The sequence below is a fragment of the Lagenorhynchus albirostris genome, chromosome 12, assembly GCF_949774975.1.
Source record: "Lagenorhynchus albirostris chromosome 12, mLagAlb1.1, whole genome shotgun sequence".
Classification (NCBI taxonomy): Eukaryota; Metazoa; Chordata; class Mammalia; order Artiodactyla; family Delphinidae; genus Lagenorhynchus; species Lagenorhynchus albirostris.
This window is the reverse complement of record NC_083106.1, coordinates 2,553,110-2,575,366: the sequence shown is the minus strand read 5'-3', so window position 1 is coordinate 2,575,366 and position 22,257 is coordinate 2,553,110. Positions and strand designations below refer to the sequence as shown.

Here is a 22,257-nt window from a genome sequence, read left to right as displayed (position 1 = left end):
CTTTACACACAGGAGGTGGGACCTCCTGGTACTGAGAAATGGGGACCAGCAAGAGGCACACACAGGAGGAGGTACGAGATCTCACCGTAGAGAATTTAAAAATAATAATAAACCTGTCCACATCAAGTTCGTCTACCAACCTTAAGTAGATATTGGTGCTACTTAATTTTTGCCACTTAAAAAATTGAGGGAGGATATTGTCGGACTAAATTATATGATGACTACGATTTGTCTCAAAATAATCTGGAGTGGGGGCAGGCAGAGAGGGTAGATGCATAAATAAAATAAGACTGGCTTTTCCTTGATAATTTTTGAAATTATATAACTGTGGTGACACATCCATGGAGGTCTGTTCAACTCTTTTCTTCTATATGTGCTTGCAGGAAGGGATTTAACCTCTCAAGCAAATGACTGTGGTTGTACATTATTTGTAGAGGTTATGGCTTTTAAAAAGCTTCTAATACCAAAACCACTCCCAGAGCAGCATGGAATAAGCCACTTTTAAAGCCGGTGTGCTCAGACGTAGCTGGGACCCTGAGCAAATACAGAACTAACTTTCTACACTGAACCGCACTGGTGCGGTGTCCCCCTGGCCAGCCCAGCTCAGGGACACACGGCCGCCAGGCTCCGTAACGTCTCACCACAGTCTCCCACCGTGGGGGGCCACGTCCTCAGCCCCCTCCCCGTTTCACCTTACTTCCCTCCACTCAGCTGCTCTCAGGGCCTCAGATCCTCTCTGCTCCCTAGAAAGGCTGCTCCATTGTTCAGAGCATCTCCTCACCCCCCGAATGTGCCATCAGCCTCCACCTGTGGGATCAAATCCATCCACAGCTACAGTCTTCAAGATGCCCCGAGAGTCCACGGAACAAAGGAAGATGAATCCCACAACAAGTTAGCTCGAAGGCTTCTCCAAGTTTATTTTACTTAAAAGCAATTTCAATAAAGACACAAGTTTCTGCCTTCATTTCTTCTCTCCTTTGTTTCACATAAGACATGTTGGTTCTCCTAAGACTGAAGGTGAGGATGATGCAGTAACATCCTTCCCAACAGGTAAGATCGTTTCTGCAGATGTTCTCATACCTCACCCGATACGTGGGAATTACTGTGATTCATGACTCGTACCCAGGGGAGGGGTGGCTGTGAGGCAAGGTGAGAGACTGAGCTTCAAAGAGGCCAGGAGACCTGCATCAGACTCCAGCTGGGAAGCGGCCCAAAAGGCTCCAAGTGTAGTTTTTTCTTTTCTTTCCTTTTTCAATTGAAGTATAGTTCATTTACAATGTTGTGTTAGTTTCAGGTGTACAGTGAAGTGATTCGGTTACGTATACACACATCAATTCTTTTTCAGATTCTTTTCCCTTAAAGCTCATTGCAAAATATTGAGTATAGTTCGCTGTGCTATATAGTAGGTCCTTGCTGGTTATCCATCATCCCAATTTCTGCATCTTCTGCTGCAGCCCCTGCCCACCTTGCTCACCATATTTAACACACAAGTACATAGGAAATATTCGGTGACCGCAAATGAATTTCTAAAGTGTGGCGACAGGGTTGAAAACTCTAGGAGCTGTACAGATTTAGATGTGTATCCCAGAAGTGAATTTATTATTTACTAGAATAAATTTTGGATCACTTCCATTAGTACATAAAACCATAATTTTTTTAACCACAAATATTAATTCTATAGGATTTAGTTCACATCGCAAAACCTGGCTTGACCAACTAGCAGCACAAATACCTAAGAAAATAGTAAGTCTTGAGAATAAAACTGCAAACAAAAAAACAAGTAAGTGGGAGATGTTGCTTTTTGAGTCCCAACACAACAAAAAAGTAGTACAGTCTACCCTCCATATCCATGGATTCTGCATCCCTGGATTCAACCCACCGTGGATTAAAAATACTTGAAAAAAATTACAGAAAATTCCAAAAAACAAAACTTGAATTTGCAGAGTGTTGGCAGGTATTTACATAGCATTTACGTTGTACTTACGACTATTTACAGAGCACTCACACTGTATTAAGTACTATAGGCAATCTAGAGATGATTTACAGTATTATGGCAGAGGGTGCACGTAGGTTACTTGCAAATCCTACACCATTTCAGATAACGGGCTTGAGCATCCACCAATACTGGTATCCGCGAGGGCTGTGGAACAATCCCCGGCGGATACCGAGAGATGGCTATAAATATTTTCACTTAGATTTGCCATTAAAACAATGCAAGTTAAGAAAAGCTGAGAAAACATGCAGGACATAGTCAAAAACAGGACATAAATGTAAAAGGAGACATTCTGCAACCAGCAACACAGGTCAAGTCTCAGCCAGATGTTAAGTCAGAAGTGCTCCCGCCTCACGGCTGTTCTCGTCTTTTATTCTGGGAGGCCTGCCTGTGGGCCGCCTGAGCAGATCCAGAATCAGGAGTGTGCTCTCTTCCCCATCAGTCCCTTGTCTCCTCTGTCTCTTCTTCTCTGTTTCTGCTCTAAGTAAGTCTTTGTTGCGCAGTTAAGACCAAAGACAGGAGGGGAGTCAAAGAAAAGAGCCAGAAGGAAAACGGGAGTGAACGTGAGAGCAGGAGCAAAAGAATCCCTTCCACGAAATATCACCCAGATCCGGAAAAACTCGAAGGCGTATAAGCAAGACTCCACAGCTTAGAACACCGCACTCTGAAGAATCATCCGAGGACCAGAAATAGACACCACACTCCAATGCAGAAAGGATCAGTGGGCCGCGTGGTGGGCTTGACTTCTACCATCCCTAATACAAATGACCCTCATCACCCCAGCAAGATGAGGCAAACCCGACGGCCTGGGAGGCAACAGTATACACGGAATCCCTGCCCCGCTGGAAGCCAAGTCCCAGTTCCAAGCTCTGTCTGGACGCAGAGGACAAGTCCCCCATCAGCAGGCACCCTCACCCAGCAGGACCGCCCTCGGGTCTTCTCTCACGCCTGCCTCCTGGTGCTGGCCTGGACCCAGGAAGGCTGAGCCTTCTTTCTGCTGGCTGCACCTGGGATTCTGGGCATCGAAGGAGAGACCGTGCCTGGGTGGCTCCCAGCCTCAGTCCCCTCCTCACGAGATCCCAGGTCCCAGAACTGCGCTTCTGCTTAGTTTCTGCTCCAGATTTGCTCCTGGGGGCCTCTCTCTCAGAGACAAACGTCCCATCTGGACCCCCAGGAGCTGGGGCTGGGGCCCTGACACCCCCGACACATCCCCCAGGATGCTGATCCCGCCGACCCTCCAGGGCCCCTGGCTGGCGGTCCTGGGAGGGAGCCCTGTACGCAATTCCCTCTGCATGTCTCTCAGCCCCCACCAGGCCGTTCTCTCTCAGGATGGGGGCTGAGGGTTAAATCTTACGACGATAAGTAAGAATATAAAAGAAAAATGGCCTACACGATATACTGTTTATTGTGAAATTTTGCTCACCCTCAAGGAGAGTTCTAAGGGTTTTCAGAGGCTGCTTTTACATTTAACCTGCGGGCAATTTACCCGAGGAATACGCTTCAAAATAAACTTCCACTGAATAATTATAGGCAATAAAATGTACCAGCTTCTCCTTTTCCTTCATTAATGAATTGGGAAACATAAAAGCTCAATTAAAATTAAAGGCACAGGGACTTACCTGGTGGCTCAGTGGTTAAGAATGCCTGCCAGTGCAGGGGACACGGGTTCGAGCCCCGGTCCGGGAAGATCCCACGTGCCGCGGAGCAACTAAGCCCATGCACCACAACTACTGAGCCTGCACTCTAGAGCCTGCGAGCCACAACTACTGAGCCCGCGTGCCTCAACTACTGAAGCCTGTGTGCCTAGAGCCCGTGCTCTGCAACGAGAGAAGCCCGTGCACTGCAACGAAGAGAAGTTCCTGCTTGCCGCAACTACAGAAAGTCCACACGCAGCAATGAAGACCCAACACAGCCAAAAATAAATAAAATAAAATTATAAAAAAATATTTAAAATAATAAATAAAGGCACATGCACCACTTAGCTCTTCCTTCAGTCCCTTTAATTTAATAAAGCACTGGTGTTGAAAGGCCACTGTAAGACAATGAATATTAGTGCTCGGGGCTGACACCCAGCTCACACCGTCAAAGCAGGGCACGTCCGCTCACCTCGCTCCATCGGAGCCCAGAGCTCCCGCAGCCCGCAAGGTGCTGGCCCTGTACAGGCCAGGCTGGGAGAGTGGGGACGAGGCGCGGAGGGCGAGCTCCAGAGGGGGTGGAGGCTCTGAGGCTCCCCCAGAGTCTGCTGAGAAAAATACAGTGACACAAAGGAGACAGGGGTTGTTTCATACCTAGAACAAGATGATTCATCAGACACTCTGAAACGAAACTGGAAACCAAAAATAAGCCTCCAACCCCCACCCAGTGAAACCACTGCCTTGTCTGTCTGTCCTCAGAATGTGCTTTGACCTCCCACTTGAAGGAAAAACACAGCCGTGCTTCCATGGCGTCCTAAGACTTGCATTCCCTTCTGTAACTGACGTTCCTTGTAAGACCTTTAGTCATTCGAGTCCTAACTTTTATCATCATGTTCTCTATAGCCACATCACTCTATTTAAAAAGTGAAAAAATAAATGAGAAAATTAAATGAGGGATGATGGGAAGGAAGGTCAGGCAGCAGGTGGACATGTGGTCCAGTCGCTGGTCTGGTGAAGCCAGCCCTGAGGTCACTGAGCTGCATTCCCGTCGGAAGGGACTCCCGCCTCACCCCAAGGCCAGTGTCACCCACAGGGCAGGAGCTCCCAGGAGGGCCTCTGTCAGCACCTTGGCCACAGAGGCAAAGCTGAACACAGAAGCCAATGCATCCTCAATCGCAGTTGGCACAGGGTCTCTGTATAGGCACACTACTGCAGACCGCAGATGTCTAGAGCCTCAGAAGGTTTTAATTTAGAAATGATACGCACTTATGTTCTCTTAATTAGGAGAAAACATTGAAAAGGCAAGAAAGGACACAATATTCTCCAAATCCAGCAACAAGTAAATAGCAACAAAACGTCTGCCTCTCGGAGTCCATTACAATCTACAGGCCACATTCCCTCCGTCCCAGAGACCAGAAATATTTCAACTGGTCCCAGTGTGGACGATTAGTTTTGAAGTTTTAAAGTAATTACCTAATTACTTATGTGGTCACGTAATGTCGAGTTTCATTTGCAATAAATCAGTGATTCGTCGAAGGATGATCCAGGACTAAAACAGTTCCCTCCATTAATCAATAAAGGTCCCTTTTCCCGGCAGTGCGTCCCTGTCAGGAAAATCACTATATACACAGAAATGCCCCCAGAGCATCTCGGATTAAGAAGCACAGAGGGAGAATGTATCCAGAGCCTTGAACCCTGAGGGGTGGAAACCCACGGCTTAGACGGCGGAGCCGGTCCCCACACCAGCCACAGACTGTGAGCCAGAGAGGGGTCTGGGGAGCGTCGGCCGCCACCTGGCCTCTCGGGATCAGACCCAGACCGGCCGCAGGCATCCAGCGACACAATGCCCCCTCTGCTTCCCGCGAGCTTCTCCTGCATCGAGACCCAGAGCCCACTGGGGTTCACAGCAAAGGGTCCAGAGCCCGAGTTCCACCATCAGTCCCACACGTCCAGCAACAAACTAGGGGGACGAGTGAGTCTATTAGGAGGTCTTGTCATCCAGCTGTGTAGACACCGAGGGCCAGGTAACCCTCCCAGGCAGAGCTGGGGTCTCGCGGCTGCCTGCCCCAGAGGGCCCAGGGACCCCACAAGCCCTCATCAGCTTCACCTCTCAGCATGAACGTTTATCAAACACTTTCCCCCAAACAGCTCGATTTGTTTCCCAAAAAGGATACTGGGGGCGGGGAGATGTTGGTGCTGGGCAGCAGCCTCCGGCCCGCCAGGGCCTCCTGCTTAGCCCCTTGCAGCAGGCAGCAGTGTGAAGATGCTCACAGAGGCTTTAAGCACTCGCACAAATGCACGGGCGCGAGGACGGAGGGGCTCTGAGGGCTGCGGGGACGATGGTGCCCTGGTCACTTCCATCACTGTGCTCCCGCCCCTCCTGCCTCAGCTACTGGATCCAGAGTGGAAAGACCCTCAGCCTCTGCCCTCCTCTCTACCTTCGGGTCATTCAGGATAAACCCCGCCCAGCACACACCACGCCCTGCAGCCTGTCCTCTGCCTGCAGACTCAGGCGCACCCACAGCCCTTTGTGCCCCAGCCTGTGTGCCCTCCTTTCTGCCTCCCCTGGCCCAGCCTGTTCCTCCTGTGGAACTCGCCACTTCTTCCAGGAAGCCTGCCTTGACTGCCCTAGATTACACGTCTTTCATCTGTCTTTCCACAACACCTGTGGCAATGCTTTCAGTCCAGCTGAGGGCCCTGTGTTCATCTCTGTGTCTCTGCGGTGGGGGCTCATTTGTCTTTGTGGGGCTCCTTCATCAGTGGTGGCAGAGTCAGGCCCCAGGACAGGCCGGGAAGGACCGAGTCCAGTGTGAGATGTAGCCGCAGGTCACGGTTACAGGAGCCCTTCCCCGTGCTGTTGGAACAACCCACGTGGAAGAGAGGAAATGGGCAAGTCTCTGGCCACCTGCACTTCTGCCCACAACTGCTCGAGGCCAGAGAAACGGAAGCGCAGCTATGTGGTCCTCCCCTCCCCCCTCCTGCTTCCACCATCTCTGACAACGTGATAGCCCCTAATCACAACAGCTCTGCGTGCTTAGCGCCTACCGTATGCAGAGCAGAGGTGACCGCTGGCCCTGCCTGACCTCACCTGACCTTGACCTCGGGCTGAGAGGCAGGCACCCGCTTCAGGCCCAACGTTCAGACGGGGAACGTGAAGCTGTGAACTGCGCTGGACAGTTACATGCTCAAGTGCTTGACGGCACAAACCACTATTATGGAGGGTAAATTGGTGCTGTTGAAATACTCATTCCTGAAAGAGTGGCAGCAGCCCCTTCCCGTCCTGGGGCCTCCCTCCAGGGGCCTGGGAGTCAGGGCCAGACCCGCAGAGGCAGTGGAATTTCCTGCCACTAAAACTGAAGAAAAACAGGTGGTTTCGAGGAAGAAGAGTTTGCTCAGAAATTTTACAAAACTGCTGGTGTCCATCTGATGCCGTCGTATTTGTTTCTCCATGAAGACAGCTCACCGCATTATTTGGATTGCATGTCTCCAATCATCTATATTTGCCCAGATGGAGCTTGTTAGACTTTGATTTTCTGTGCTGAACGCAAACACAGAATGTTCAAACAAATTAAATTTGGGAATGTTTAAAGAAGGCCCAGCACCGTCTCTGAGCAAGCGGCAGTGGCTCGCGGACACCGCCCTGTGTGAGACGCTATCAGGGTTTGTCAGACAGTGAGCACAGCCGCAAGTAACCGTGTTCCGCAGAACTGCTCTCGCACTGCGTGTGTGCTCACGACCAAGGCTCCGGCCTGCACTGGGAGGGTTCCGTTGGCCGGAGGGGTTCATCACCAGTCCGGACCTCCCAGCTTGGGAAGAGCTGGGCAAGCAGAGTAGCTCTGCTTCCCGGTCGGGTGGGACCAGAATTTGACGGCAGGGAGATAGGGGAGAGGAGGGAGGGGGAAGGGGGGGAGGTGGGGGGGAATGCGAGCAGGGCCCGCTGGGCCTGGGCTTGGGTGGGAAGGCTGTGCGTTGGGGGCGGGAAGGCCCGGGCAGGGCGGGGGTGTCTGGAGGTAGAAGATGCAGCAGGATTTCTGGGTTTCCTGTGAGACGGTGGGTGTAGTCTTTCTCCTTCTCCACCTGCCCCCCAGAACCTTGGGCCTGTCTTCCCTGCTCCCCAAAAAAGCTGTGCATTGGGACATCCAGGGCGATCTGAAAAGGAGCTGAGTCTGCGTCCGCACCTGGTGGACCCACTGCGCCACAGGGGCCCGGGGCCAGAGGGGGGAGGCTCTGCTCTCTCACCCCCACGGTCCCCGCTAGGGTGTCATGTTCCCACACGCGAGCCACACCCCTGCGGAGGGCAGGACTCCCGGAGAGGCCAGCGATGAGGACCCCGCGGCCCAGGTCAGCACTTGGGTAGCCTCGCCACGTCCACTCATGCAAACTCAGGAAACGGCAGAAGCAATTCATCACCACTGATAAATTTCTAGGGAAGAAAGACAGCTAACCAAGGGCACACAGTGACGTGACACCTGGGCAGGGGAAGGTGTGGGTGAAGCTGGCCGAGTGGAGCCGGGGTGACAGAGGAGAACCACAGGTGTGTGCGGGGCTGAGCAAACGCCCAGGTCAGCTGCCCGACGCGATCCTGAATGCAAGGAGAGCTTGGGGACAGTTTTATACCCACCAACATACTCACATATAAGCACCTCAGTTTCCTCACCTGTAAAATGGGATAGTAACTGTGCAGGGGGGGCCCCCAAGAATTACGAAGAGTAAATGAATTATTAGGTGGGATGCACTTGGCAAACTTTTAATCGGGGAGTGAGAATTTTAGATCCCTAAGCAACGAGGACCTATTGCATAGCGCAGGGAATTATACCTGATATCTTTTAATAACCTATGCTGGAATATAATCTGCAAAAAACCCAAATCACTAATCTGTACCCCCAGATCTAACAGAATATTCTAAATCAACTATCCATCAATAAAAATAAGAACCTTGGATTCTACCCCAACTTCACTTTCCGGATTTAAAACCTAAGGTCCAAAGAGTTTGACTGGCTGTGTTAACATCACGGAGTCGGTGAATTAGGGAGAGACCCGGGGTGAGAACATATTTGTCATGGCAGCTATGGGAGCAAGGTCGGAGCTGAAAGGTGGAGAGGAAATGGACCAGCGCAGGGATCAGGGAGCGTGAGCCACAGGTCAGCCCCCATGCATACGTGCACACACCTGCACACCCACGCACCCCGGAGCCCCAGGAAGTCATGACCATCAGGAAAACCTCGGCGTAACCCCCAGTAAGCAGATAAGGGCTCATGGTGCAAAGGGAACCCCTTCAAGGTGGAGGCCAAAGACAAAGGAAGACCCCCAAATCCACGGGGTGTACAGACAGAGTGCAACTCCAGGGACACAGGAAGGAATGAACCCCAGGCCGTCCACCTGCCCCAGCACACGCTGTGCACTGACGGCAGCCGTCCCTCCAGCAGATCCCAACCGCTGCCCCCAAGACCCCGACTCATGGCGCGCCCGCCTCTCCTGGCCCAGAACCTTCCCTTCTCCTCATCTGCACCGTCCCCCCTGCTCAGAAAAGCTCACTCATCGGGGAGCAGAGTCCGGGCTCGGGAAACAAGGAGCGCGTTTGCCAGCACGTGGAGGGCAGACGCAGCCCAGAGGTGTGTGTACCTCCGTCCGCGACGCTACGGGGTGCTGTCCCTTCCCATCACCATCTCAGGCCGCCTTTCCCCAGTAGTCGCCGGGCTCAGCTCCTTCTGGGGAGAAAGGGTCCCTTTGCCCACGGGGCTCGGGCAGCATCTGTTTCTCCAAGACGCAGCTGCCTAACGGGCCTGCTTTTCACCTTGGCCGTTTCTGTCAAATGACCACATTTCCTGAGAAAGGGCCTCTGCCTGGCCGTCCTCTGAATGGAAGTGAAGCACTTCAGCTGAGTAGAGATACCTTTCCCTTTCTTCAGTCCAGACAACTGAAACCACTTAAACGGAACCAGCCTCCACCCAAAGGCGGCCCCTAAAGCCACCTTCCTCTCGGCTCCGTGTAAGACCAGCCGGGACCAGTGCCGGCCCCCAGACCTCACTCTGGGTACTCAAGGCTGCTGCCCTAAAAACCTCATGCCATAAAACCACTGGTTTCCCAACCCCAGGTCCCTCATGCTTCTGTATGAATTTACACTATTTCTTCTACTGTAGAAGGACTGGTTCCCCTTCTGCAAGCAGAATTCATGTCCGAATTCACAGGAAGAGACACTCAAACCTGGGCACCTGGGATTGAGAGCAGAGATGGTGACAATTTCAAGGAAACCTCTGACGCAGACCTCTGAGCGCCCCGCCACGGGTATGTGTGCCTGTGTCCCCTCAGTCTGACGAAAAGAGCAAAAATACAGGCACCATATGAAAAACAGTGACCATCTCCTTGGATGAGCGAGTAAAGGATGCCGAGGGGAGGAGGTCGGGTTTGAGCCGCGCCAGTCCCACCACTTAGGTCCCAGAGTGCTCCTCCCGGGTCAGAACCTTCCTGCTGCCGCCGCAGCCCTGGACCAGCTGGACGGACCCCACAGGACAGGCGTGGGCAGTAGATGCAACCATCTCAGCTGCTATAGCCGCCTCGTGCGTTTATTGTTTTCAGATCCTCGGATGCTAACAGGCATTAGACAATATCCCACAACCGTTTTTTTAAAGCTGAAGTATAGCTGATTTACAGTATCACATGAGTTTCAGATCTACAGCAAAGTGATTCATTTATACACACATATATCCATTCTTTTTCAGATTCTTTTCCTTTATAGGTATTACAAAATACTGAATAGAGTTCCCTGTGCTGTACAGTAGGTCCGTGTTCTTTATCTATTTTATATACGGTCATGTGTATATGTTAATCCCAGACTCCTAATTTATCCCTCCCCCCTTTCCCCTCTGGTAACCATAAATTTGTTTTCTACGTCTGTCTCTTTCTGTTTTGTAAATAAGTTCATTTAAATAAGCGCCCCCCACACAGTCCCTACGCAAATATTTGGCACCTCTGAACAAAACTGTCCACCTGTAACTCAGGAAGCCGGCACCTGCCGGGCCTTCACTGCCCGGGGCTGAGCCCAGATCCCAGGGCAGTTTGCTGGGAGGGCGCCCCACACTGCAGAAGGAGGCCGTGAATGGTGAAGCCACCCGCCAGGTTGGTATTCTGCCTCCAGTTGACTGACAGGAAGTTGGAGCGGGACCACCAGCATCTCCGAGGTCCCCGATCTTGCTGGCGGAGCCAGGGGTCCTGACCACATCCCTTCCCACGAGGGCCCCAGGAGGTGGCCTGTCCAGGGCACGTCCATGGTGGGAGTGGAGGGGGGAAGATAAAGGCAAGAAGCTGTACATCCCTGACCCCCAGATGCAACAGTGCCGGTCAGGACCCCCCTGCCCTTGGTCACCTCCCAGCTCCACACCCGTCGTTAGCTCCACTGTTGGAGCCGCAGAGGCCTCTGTCCGAGGCTCTCACACAAATGTGTACAATGTATCCAGAGCAACTAATCAAACCTGCTCTGGGACACAGAACGGTCCAGCGTGACACCTGCCCGGCCAACGTCCCCAGACACCTCTGCTCTGGGCCGGCCGCTCAGACGCCTCCCTCTCCCCGTGGCCCGCTGCACTCATCGCTCCCACGTTGCACCCCCCATCCCCAGTCCTCCAGGGCGCAGGGCTCTCAGCCAGTGTCCCCTCTGGACGCCTTCAACCCTGCAGGGCCCAGCGAGGCCCGACCCTCTCCGTGAGGCTTTCCTAACCACGGCACGCACCGGACTCCGGGTTCTGTCTGCACCCTCCATTCACACCACCATGTGCGTGACACACAAGGGATGGAACGGTTTCTAAGGACCCCTATCTAAACAGCTTATCCTCAAAAGGACCGAAGGCACATTCCAAAGAACAGTGCTCAGTGCATTTCAGGCATTTACTCAGGTACTTACTTACTTATCCACAGACTAGAGAAGAAGAGCAAGAAGCACAGTAGGCTGGAAGGAAGCTGCCCAGGCCACAGGCCACGGCAGCATTCTCGATGCTCAGTGAAGCACTGTCCATCGATTAAAATCATCCCCTTTATCCGGGATCAGTAACGGGACAGGGTATCCCGCGTTGGGGGAAAAGAACTACAAATTAGCAAAGATGCAATTAAATCGGACAACATTCTAGAGGGGTAACAGAGAGATGGGAGTGAGGGTCCTTGAGACAAAGTCCCACAGACCAGGCCCAGGACAAGGATCCCACCTCCCGGCTGACCGTCACCCTCCCAGCAGCACCTGCTGCCTTAGCGAAGGAAGTGTAGGGAGGAAAAGGAGGAACGTAGAATAAAATCAGGAGAAAAAGACAAAGGAAAGATGGAGAGAAGAAGTACGAGAGAAACAGAAAAGAAAACACCGCTCTCCCACTGGCTAGTACTGAGGCTTCAGATAAACTGAAATCATCCCTCACTGTAAAGAAACCACAGGGATGTCCCCCGTAAGCACACAGCCCTGTGAGCAGAACCTGTGCAGAGACACACGGGACAAGATGAACGTCAGCAAACTCAAGAACAAGATTAAGTAACAGGAGAAAGAGCGCCTGCTCTGCAGAACGGGGCGCTTCTGCAAGCCCAAACTGAAAGGCAAACAGAAATAAAAGAGAACGAGATGGGACCCAAATGAAGACAAAAATGAGAAAAGTGAATGTTTAAAAAATCATACTCGAAGTCTGACATTAACGAAAATAAGGAGAGAGGGGGGGGAAAAGGGTTACAAATGCATGCATGACTTTGAAAAAATCACTACCCAAGTGACTGGCCAGCTGACTTCCTAATAGGACTGGGGACCGTGTCGAAAAGAAAGCCCTGCACACTCCAAAGGGCTCTGTAGAAACGTAAGCCAAGGTACTTACTAACAGTGCCCCATAGAATCTGGAGAAGGCTTGGTGGAGGCAGGAGAGCATGACCCCTAATGAGAAATGACGTCAGCTATGGCCGGGGAACCAAGCAGCCTTCCTCTCCAGGCATCGAGGCTCTTACTCATCCATGTGTCAGAGAGCAAACCTCCAGAAGTTTGTAAACATTCGGGCAGGTTCGTCACCCGAAAAGGGGGCGAGGACACAGCCCCGCTTCCTTGGGGCGAGGGTAAGTCAGAACCACTGACTTAATCGAGCGCCTTGGGGTCATTTACTTAATATAGGGTCTGCTATTTCCGTGGGTGGCAAGCTTTCCAAGCTTGGCCACCTGTTCTGCTGCAAGCCTGCCTGTCTTGAGCCAGCCACTGTCGTGCAGCCAAAAGGCGACAGGGCGGCACAGAGCCGCGGGCATTGGCCTCACGGCCGCGTGCAGTGCTGCGGTCCCTCCGCTCACCTGGAAGGCTGCAAAGTGGTCTCCAAGAAAGGGATTCTTAACGGCATTGTTGATATTGTTTTTATGCATTTTCTTTCTTGGAGACTCTGTTGATGTCATTTTGAAACTCTGACCTCCTTGCACCCTGGGTAGGTCCTGTCCGGAAGAAATTTAACACGGGGAGAACTACGTCCGAGGCCACACGGCTTGACCACAAAGCCACAAAGAGGATTCTCTGTTCCTCGTGTCCAGGCTGTTCTCCTACGGTCCTAAATCAGAACCTCTCTCCCAATCTGTAGCCACGAGTAGCTGACGTAGACTCAGATTATTCACACGACGTTCCCAGCAGTTCTGTAATGATGTCGTTCAAAACGTCTACAGCGGCGAGGCGGCGTTGCTCTGTTTCCGCGTTAGTACAGCACGTCCGCCAACTTCAGATCCCTGCCACAGACGCTCGAGTTTTGTTCTGTGCTCTCCCAAGAGCGGCTGAATTGGGATTAGCAATTTTGGGGGAAAGTAGCAAAATAAAGGCAATTCGTACAATAAACTCCACCCATCATGCTCTGGCTGACACACCTCTTAGTCAAAGGTTACTGGCCTGGTTTGCTGAGCGATGGGGCCGGAACCTCAGTTCACATGACCTTAGTTACAAGTGTCTCTCCGTCCTCCCTGCAAGGACATTCTTCCCTCACTTAATTATGAGTCTCACCATTCTGCTGAATGACAAAATCAAGAAATGTCTCTATCGTGCGTTACCTGGATTTGCTGTTCCTCGGAAATTTCTTTAACAAGGATCATCTTTAACTAGAAGGTAGAGAGCACCCTTGTGCCCATAACTCTCCCAGGGAGGCCCGTCCAAATGCTCTCCACTGCCCACATGTCGTTTATCTACCACGTGGAGACTAAAGGCTTGGGAAAGAATTCTACTGGGCAGATCAGAGCTACACAGAAACCACGTGTTTGTTTCCTGGTGAAGAGATCACCTGGGTCTCAGAAGAGCGGGAGAATTTCGTCTGCTTTTTTTTCCCGTGTCGCTAGGAATCACCCCTCTGTCCACCCATCGTCTTCCAGTACAGTGAAGTCAGCATCGTGGTGACTAGACTCGGTAACTGTTGCACTGTGCAGAGATTTCCAGTAACGTGGAAGAGATGAGGATGGAGTTCCTGATCAAATGAAAAGATCTTTGAAACTGCCAGTGCCAAGGCTGGCGGCGTGGGCCTCCACCTCCCATTATCTGCGATGTGTGTGGCCAGGGTAAATGGCAGGGGACACTGTTGGCTGCTGTCGCTGAGGCTGTAATTCCAGGCCCCAGGAAGGTGGGGCTGGCTTCTACCCACGGCTCTAAACATCACGCACAGACTGCAAGATCCAAGCGAGGTCTCGAGCCGACACCTACTCCTGAGCTGCAGAACCCGGCACCTACCACCCGCTGAACAGGTCCTCTGGGCGTCCAGCGGGCAACGCAGTTCCGGACATCCACACGGAACTCCTTCCCCACCCCCTCCCTGCTTGCACAGGACATGGTCCCAGCGACGGCACGTCCTCCACCCAGTGACGCAGGACAGAAAAGGGGAAGTGGTTTCTGTTCCCCACACTGACCCGTCTCTCCGCCCTATCTTTCTATCGCCAGCCTCGGCCCCCCGGCGGGTTCCCTGGGTTCCTGCAGCATCACCACCCCCGGCCCCGCCCGGGCCCTCCAGGTCCAGTTCCGTCTCAACCCATTCTGCGTGGAGCATCTAGACCGACTCTAAAATGAGAACCTCAAATCCTCCAGGACCCTCGTCATCCTCAGGGAGGAGCCCAAACCCCTGAGATGGCGCCCGAGGCCCGACCTGCTCCCCCGCTCTGCCGGCCCGGCCTCACCCACCCCCTCCTCGGCTCGGCGCCGTCAGCCCGGACGCTGGCTCCGCCGTTCCGCTCTCAGGGGGCATCTCTGACCCACCCTCCGCGCTTCCAGAGCACTCTGGGCCACCCTGCCCGCACACAGCCGCGTCCTGCTCTGTCGCCCCCTGTCCGCAGGGCCCTGCGGGCCGGGGGGTACCTTACTTGCCCTCATGAGGACAGTCGCACCCCCAGACCCAGAGCCTGGGCCCGCGCTTCAGGGGTCCGCGCCTTCACAATCTCAGCACAACCCACGCCCCGAGGGGTCGGGGTCGTGACCAGCTCTGCTCAGGATCCAGGAACTGCTATTCCAAACTCCCAGCCGCAGAGTCAAACCCCACGAAGGTGGGTGAGGGTGAGTGAGGTGACCTGGGAGACAGGCAGACAGACAGACGGACACGGTCCGCGGTGCGGCTGTGGACGGGCCGCACCGAGCTAGAGAAGGTGAGTCAAGCCCGCTCTCTGTGGATGCCCTTCCCACTGGTGCCACGTGCACGTTTTCTCGCTTCTCTTCACGCGCCGACGCACGGTTTGGGAAGCACTGTGGGATCTGCAAAACTTGCGAGGGGCAGCTGAGGAAGATTTTACAACATTCAACAATTCACATCCTTCCTGAACGTGTACCTGTTCCCCTAAACATCCGTACACACGCATGAACGTGCTGCTGACTCTTTCACCTCCACTGTGTGGAACCAGAGGCTCCTCTAAGAAACGGTAAAAATAGCAATATGAGTGACATCAATTTATGTGATGAAATACAACGTTTTGTAAAATTTTTTCTGATAACAAAGTTATGAGACCTCATTACAAAGGTGGAGCAGGAGATACAAAATTCTCAGTTTATATCTAAAGCTAAATACGCCTTAAAGAATTTTATGGATGATTTCAGTTGCTTTTGGCAGAATTAAAGTTTTCTAAAATTAAATGAATAAAAAGTTAAGTACACTGACTCAAAAAAGGTTATGTAAGTTGACATTACTGCTCATAAAGCACAGTGTATGCGAAAAACCTGATTACAACAGCATAATTAGTTAATTTTGCCGAATTTAAGGGAAGAAAAATAAAATGTATGGAATAACATATTTTGTACATTATGTATGCTTTAATTTTATTACTCATCCAACTGTCATTAGCCTGTCACCAACCAGACATGAATATTTAAATTTAGTCATTATGGGTATTTTATTGATTTTCAATCATAGATAACGCATAGTTTTAAACTTATTTTTTGAAATTTTGGTGTTTGGCAACTCTATTTGTTGAGGTGGGAATAGATAACATGTCTTACTTACAACTTTTAAATGTTTTAAAATATGGGATAGGAGGGCCTCCACTTACACACTTCTGGGCCTGTTGTGAGAGTGGTCACTGATTGCACAGCCCACTAGTAGCCTGCCTGCTCAATAAATATTTCTGAAATGAAATGCATGTGTATATATGTCTACGGTTACACAGGCAAATTTAAGAGTTATGGGAATTGTTTAATACTGCAATAACATTTCTGAAAGGAATTAATGACTCTCTTTCTCTATCAAGATAGAAGATACCGTGAATTAACTCCCATTAACACATCAAGCGGCTCAGAAAATCCCAGCTTTGAGGTGTGTTTCCCGTCAACAGCTGAAACACATGGTCGTCAGGAGAGAATGTCTGGACTCTGGTTCCATCACCTCATGAATTCACCTTTCCTCCAGCTTGGTCTTAGCGACCAATGGGATCAGTGTGTTATGTGTTTACGCAATTCTGCTCGCAATATCCATTTATTCAGGAAATCAGTATTAATCCCTGAAGCTGTGAAATAACCTCTGGAGAAGCAGTGGTGAACAGGGAGAGGCCGGCTTCACGGAGCTGGCCTTCTGGTGGGGGAGCAGTCACGGAACAAACGATGACATAGTTAACTGTGCATGTACGGCTGTCATGGGAACAGGTAACAGGAGGGCCTCATCCCAGGCCAGAGAGACAGGGGAGCCCCAGGGAAAATGAAAAGCAAAGGGTGAGTTAAGTATTATCCTGGCAAAGAAAAAAGGGAAGAGAACCACCCACACAAAGAATACGGAGTCCTGATCAAAACACAGCCAACCCCACGTGAACAGCCCCCGAGCTTGAGACAGCTTGGTGTACTCAACGCCCGTGAGAAGGGGCCTCCAGGGAGGACAGGGACCCGCCTTCCTCTCCAGAACTCTAGGTTCTGTCCTGAGTGCAAGGGGCCACTAAGGGGCTTTAATTAGAATGTTTTTCTCCGGTTTTACACTCTGTGTGGTAACTGACTCTGATCCAGGAAGAGCTGGAAAAGAAGGGTAAGAGGTACCGGCACATCTGCAGGAAGCAGACGGGTGGGGCTGGGCCGGGGCGTGGTGAACAGCAGGCCCGTGGAGATCTCGTCGGCGGGAGCATCAGCTGGACTGGGGATGGACCAGATGACGGGCAGACAAAACCAAGAGGGCAAAGGTGACGGTCAGAAACCTGACAGGGTAGCTAGCTAGAGACACACCATTTATACTCACATGGTATCTCCATTCTTATCTCCGTCCCAGACTTATCTACCAAGCTTCAGACAAACGTATCCACTCGCTGCTGGAAACTGTAACTCCACGATCTCCCTGGAGACTCAAGTAACACGTCCAGACTGAACTCATCATTTTCCCCTGACTCAGCCAGGAACACAAACAGCTCCTCCATCTTTCCTTATCGTAGCAAGTGCCCTACCATTTGCTAATCACCTGGGATGGTTACTTTTATGTGTCAACTTGACTGGGTCAGAGGAAGCCCAGAATCTGGTCACACGTTATTCTAGGCACGTTTGTGGGGAAGTTTCTGCATGAGGTTAACATCTGAACCGGCAGACGGGGTGAAGCAGATGGCCCTCCCTAATGTGGGGAGGCCTCATCCCATCAGCTGAAGGCCTGAGTGCAACAAACATGAGAGACTTCCACCTGCCCGGCTGCCTTGGAGCCGGGATATCAGCCTTTTCCTGCCTTTGAACTCAAACTGGAACAATGGCTCTTCCTGGGTGTCAAGGCTGCCAGCTTTCAGACTGGAACGTATACCACTGGTTCTCCTGGGTCTCCAGCTCTGACTGCAGACATGGGACTTGTCAGCCTTCATAATCACATGAGCCAATTTCTTGTAGTAAATCCCCTTCTGTCTCTCTCTCTCTCTCTCTCTCTCTCTCTCGCTGTGTGTGTGTGTGTGTGTGTGTGTGTGTGTGTGTGTGTGTGTGTGTATATATATATAAGGCACGTGTGCATGAATGTGACACAGCAAAGACGAGGGCAGAGCTAAACAAAACTGGAACACATACAGTATGAGAAAGGAGGGAGACAAAAGAAGTGAGTATTGAACAGTCTTGTGAATTTCCTGATTACCCTTAGCCGGGGTAAGATACTTTCTTAACGTTGCTGGAAGGGAAGAAGGAGGGGCTGGGTATAGACAAGTATCAGCTGTAGGGTCAGAAGCAGGCGTTTGAGGATGTTTCTGAGTGTTGGCTTCTATTTTTTCCCTCTTTCTGTAGAGTAGGAAGCAGGGTGAACCACTGGAGAGAATGGTGCCCAGAATAGGGGCCCAGCTGACGCAAGCAGAGGAAGTTGAAAACAGTCATCGTGAAGAAACAGCAGAGTGAGCGCAGGACCACGCTGGGAAGAAAGGGGCATCCTGAAAGGCTCGCTGATGAGGCTGTTACAGTAGCGATCCACCCGGTATGTGTTTCCCTGGTAATCTACTGTCAGAGTTCAGACACAGACACGGAGGACGGAAAAGGACTGGCTTCTTCCAGGGTTGTGCTTTTCCCAGATGAACAGAATTAAACAGCTACAGGACAAGACGTTTTAGAGAATCACACTAGACTAACTGCTGGACCCTTGTTGGATGAAAGGGAAGTGGTAGCAGGAAGAGCTGGTGGGGCAGGTGGGTGGACTCATCGATGGCCTGGAAGGTCTTAACAGGAGGATGAGAACCTACAGTGTGGCCCCATACCTGGCCAGTTAGGACAGGAAACAGAGGCAGACAGAATGGTTTTGTAGATTAAGACTGATTAATTTCCAGCATGACAAAGTTGAGAGGAGGGGGCCGGTCTGGAGTAGAAGAAAAAGTCACTGGGGGTGAGGGGGCAAAGGAAGTAAGAGACCGTGTGTGCGAGATGAGTTCCCGGTGTGGATGTCCAGGGCCCCACGGGAGGGTGCTCTCAAAGAGGCCAGAGAAGGCGCCACGCCACACCAAGTGGGGCAGACAATAGCCAGGAGTGGAGGGGAAGGCGGTGAGGCCAGATCGTGCGAGATTTAAAGGAGCAAAAGCTTTCCAGCTAAGAGAAGAGCTGTGGTCGGAAGGCTACCCGAAGGGCAGGGAGACAGTGACCCAAGCTCCAGCGCTCGGGCGTGAGGGGCAACGGGCGGGCAAACGGCCTCCACTGGACAGGATCCCAAAGGATCAGGAACCAGCCAGGTCGCGGTTACAGAGCAGAAGGGATACGAGAGGAGCGTCTAGGAGTCGGGAAGGGTGGGTGGGGAGAGGCACGTCCCGAAGGCTGGGCTTGGGAGGCTGTGTGGAGAGACAGAGCATGAGTGTGGGAATGGTAACAACTGGCTGACGAGGCTGCACCTTGAGTGGTGACGGGACAAAGGGACACAGGCTCTGGTCAGCTTGCAGGGACCGCTGCGCACTCTCCTGGGGGTTGACAAACTCATCCGATGGCTCTAACTCCATCTTTCATCCTTGACAGAGACTCTGCCGTACCTTCCCGAACAATCTGTCTGTTGCTGTAAACGGGGTCGGCCTGAGATGGCCGGGCCTTTATCAATCAGTTGCTGTTTCTTTCGTCGATGCGTGTGGACTGTCCTTTGTAGACACCGTCCGTCCTGGACCTCATCTAGTCATCCACGGGCTTCGGACATCTTCAGTTTCACAAACTCATAGATTGATGTACACATGTAATCGGTGAGGAACCTTGTCCAGACCAGGAGACGGGGACCCACATTGAGCTTCAAAAGAGAGGTTTTATACTCCTTTCTCTATTACTATTAACCTTGTGTATCCCCAAAACAAGAGAGCTTGGGCCCTGAGAACAGGTCTTCTGAGCCCTGGCTCTGCCGCTCACAAGCCCTGCGACCTTGAGAAGCCCACGGGGAGCGTCCCACAAGCCAAGAACCGTAATCTCATCTTATAAAGGGAGATGAGCGCCCTACGGTGCCTGCCTCGTACGCCACTGTGGCCCTGAGCGGTAAGAGGTACATGCTCGCACGGTCACAGCAGGAGTGCAGCTGACCATTTACAGTTCCGGGCAAACATAAGACGGCGTGTAGGTTCAAAATGCCTGTTTCCTAAGCGGGGGCTGATTCCTTCTGATGCTGTGATGAGGGATGTGTCTTAATCCCCCTGGTGTGTCTGCTTCTGGCCTTTCCCAGCTGTGCTTTTCCAAGCTGCCTCTGGGAAGCTACCTGTGGGATCAGACTGGATTTTTGAAAATAATTTCTCCCTTTCCCCTTTCATTAGGATCACGTGAAGTTGCGTCGCCTAAATTGTGCACTGAGAATGTCTCTTGGGAGTTGTTTCCCTCTGGCTTTGTCAAAGTACCTGCTTCATAAGGCCTGCCTCCTTGGAGCCTGGGACACGTCTGACCACCCAGATCGTCCTCTATGACACAGCTGTCCCCTGAACCTCTGCTCGGACCTCCCCCGATGAACCGCTCCCATCTCCTTCCTTACTGGCTTCCCCTGACGACCCACGGATGTCCCTGCAGTCACAGGCCTTTTGCTGGGGGCTGAGCAAGTACAGCATCATTCGTTCTGACTCCCCCATCCATCCGTCTCTCTGAATCTGCTAAAACTTTCTTAGTCGCTCTCTAACCATGACTCATCTCACCAAGCAAAACGGGTGAAGCCATGTTACCAACTATGTTGTCATTTTAAGTTTACAACCCATGGAACACTTATTCACCGGCGGATGTCGATGGCTACGCACGTTGATTTAAACCCCCTTTTCCAATTATGTCATTATGGGAATAACTGGACACATTTTGAATCTTAATTATCTTTTTATGCTATACCGTAGGCCATAGGAGAGGGATGACAGCTTTCTTTGGACTGACACCCTAGCTTGTACACAGGGTTCAAGTCACATGAGCTGAGATCAGTTTTAAGTTCAAAGAATATATGTTTTAACTTCCTGAGGAAGCAGAGAACATGATTTTACCAAGTTGCCACGTTAATCAAACAGAGACACAGCCTTGAAGGGGAGCGAGTTCACAATCAGAGCTCAGGCAGGTCAACAGTGTGTCCCATGAGAACGGTGGCCATCAGGGGTGCGCCATTGCTTTCAGAACCTGCGTCATTAAAAATACATCTTCTCTTCTTCTCAAGTGTTCCCCTTGGTTGCTCAAAATTTCTTCACAGAAGAAATAGAAGAAAAAGTAATACATAGCACACGAAATCAAAGAACCAGGGTTTCGTTTAGAAGAATGCAAAACTGTATTTACTGTGATTACGATTCAGAAAAACGGGCAGCCTCCAATTTCTTTTCTGCAATTCAATTAACCTTATGCGTACCTTTCTGCTTTAAGGTGTTAATTTTTTCCACTCAAGAGCAAACAAAAGGAGAATGAAATAAATTACGAGAATATGAAATGTAACTGATTAAAAGAATGGACGAGACTGGCATCTCTTCCTCGGGGAACATTTGTTTTAGGGTCACCTTTCAATTCTTCTAACTGCTGTCTTCAGAAGGACTTACATTAATTCTGGATATTATTTTCATTTTTTTGAAGAAATTGGCTCACGTTTCTCACAATCAAGGAGGTGGAACTTGATTTTGCATAAGATATGAGTGTTGCATCTGGAAAAGAACTGCCCCATCTCCCACATAATTAGGATAAGTTCAAGTAGATCATAAGTAACAGACGCTTCAATACCCCTCACGCTTACAAGGAAATCTGCGGATAGAACAGTCGTACACAGTCTGCAGCCAAGGTGGTTCAAGGTCAGCTTCTCCTTCCAGATGCATCTGCAGATAGTCAACATCTCCCCACCACTGGACCCTCTACAAAAAGCACATCTAGAGATACGCAAGCTGTGGATGAAATGCAGCGGGTTTGCTAGGGGCACGTGTTTTATAACATGCACGTGTAACTGATGGAGTTGGGACCGATCAGGTGTGAATATAACGTAAAAGCCGCAGCGGGCGTGGACCAATGTCTCCGGCACACAAGGGTTCTAAGTCACGACACTGAACACAAAAGGCTAACACAAGTGAGCAGGGCAGGACGCAGAGGCGCGCTCTTCTATAAACGATGCCCTGTGACCCCACGCTGTCCCTCTTGGTCCCGTTTGGTCACATGTTCCGTCTTGAAAGTGTCTGTTGCATGCGTCTCCGGATCTTTGTCAAAAGAAACAAGCGCAGACAGTGGTCCAGAACAGCCGACGCTGGCATCGCTGCGTTTGCCTGTAACCATCCACCTCTGTCCTCGTCTCCAAGGCCAGGCACCCC

At 51.4% G+C, this 22,257-nt stretch overlaps 1 protein-coding gene across 1 annotated transcript in view; it reads right to left on the bottom strand.

Annotated features, from left to right (window-relative positions):
* Positions 1-12,533, bottom strand: part of RPS6KA2 (ribosomal protein S6 kinase A2) — a 221,440-nt gene extending 208,907 nt beyond the window's left edge. Inside the window, exon 1 of the mRNA XM_060168304.1 lies at positions 12,468-12,533. Coding sequence (XP_060024287.1) covers positions 12,468-12,518 — 51 coding nt within the window. The 5' untranslated portion in view covers positions 12,519-12,533. The remainder of the gene's footprint in view (positions 1-12,467) is intronic.
* Positions 12,534-22,257: the final 9,724 nt, after the last annotated feature.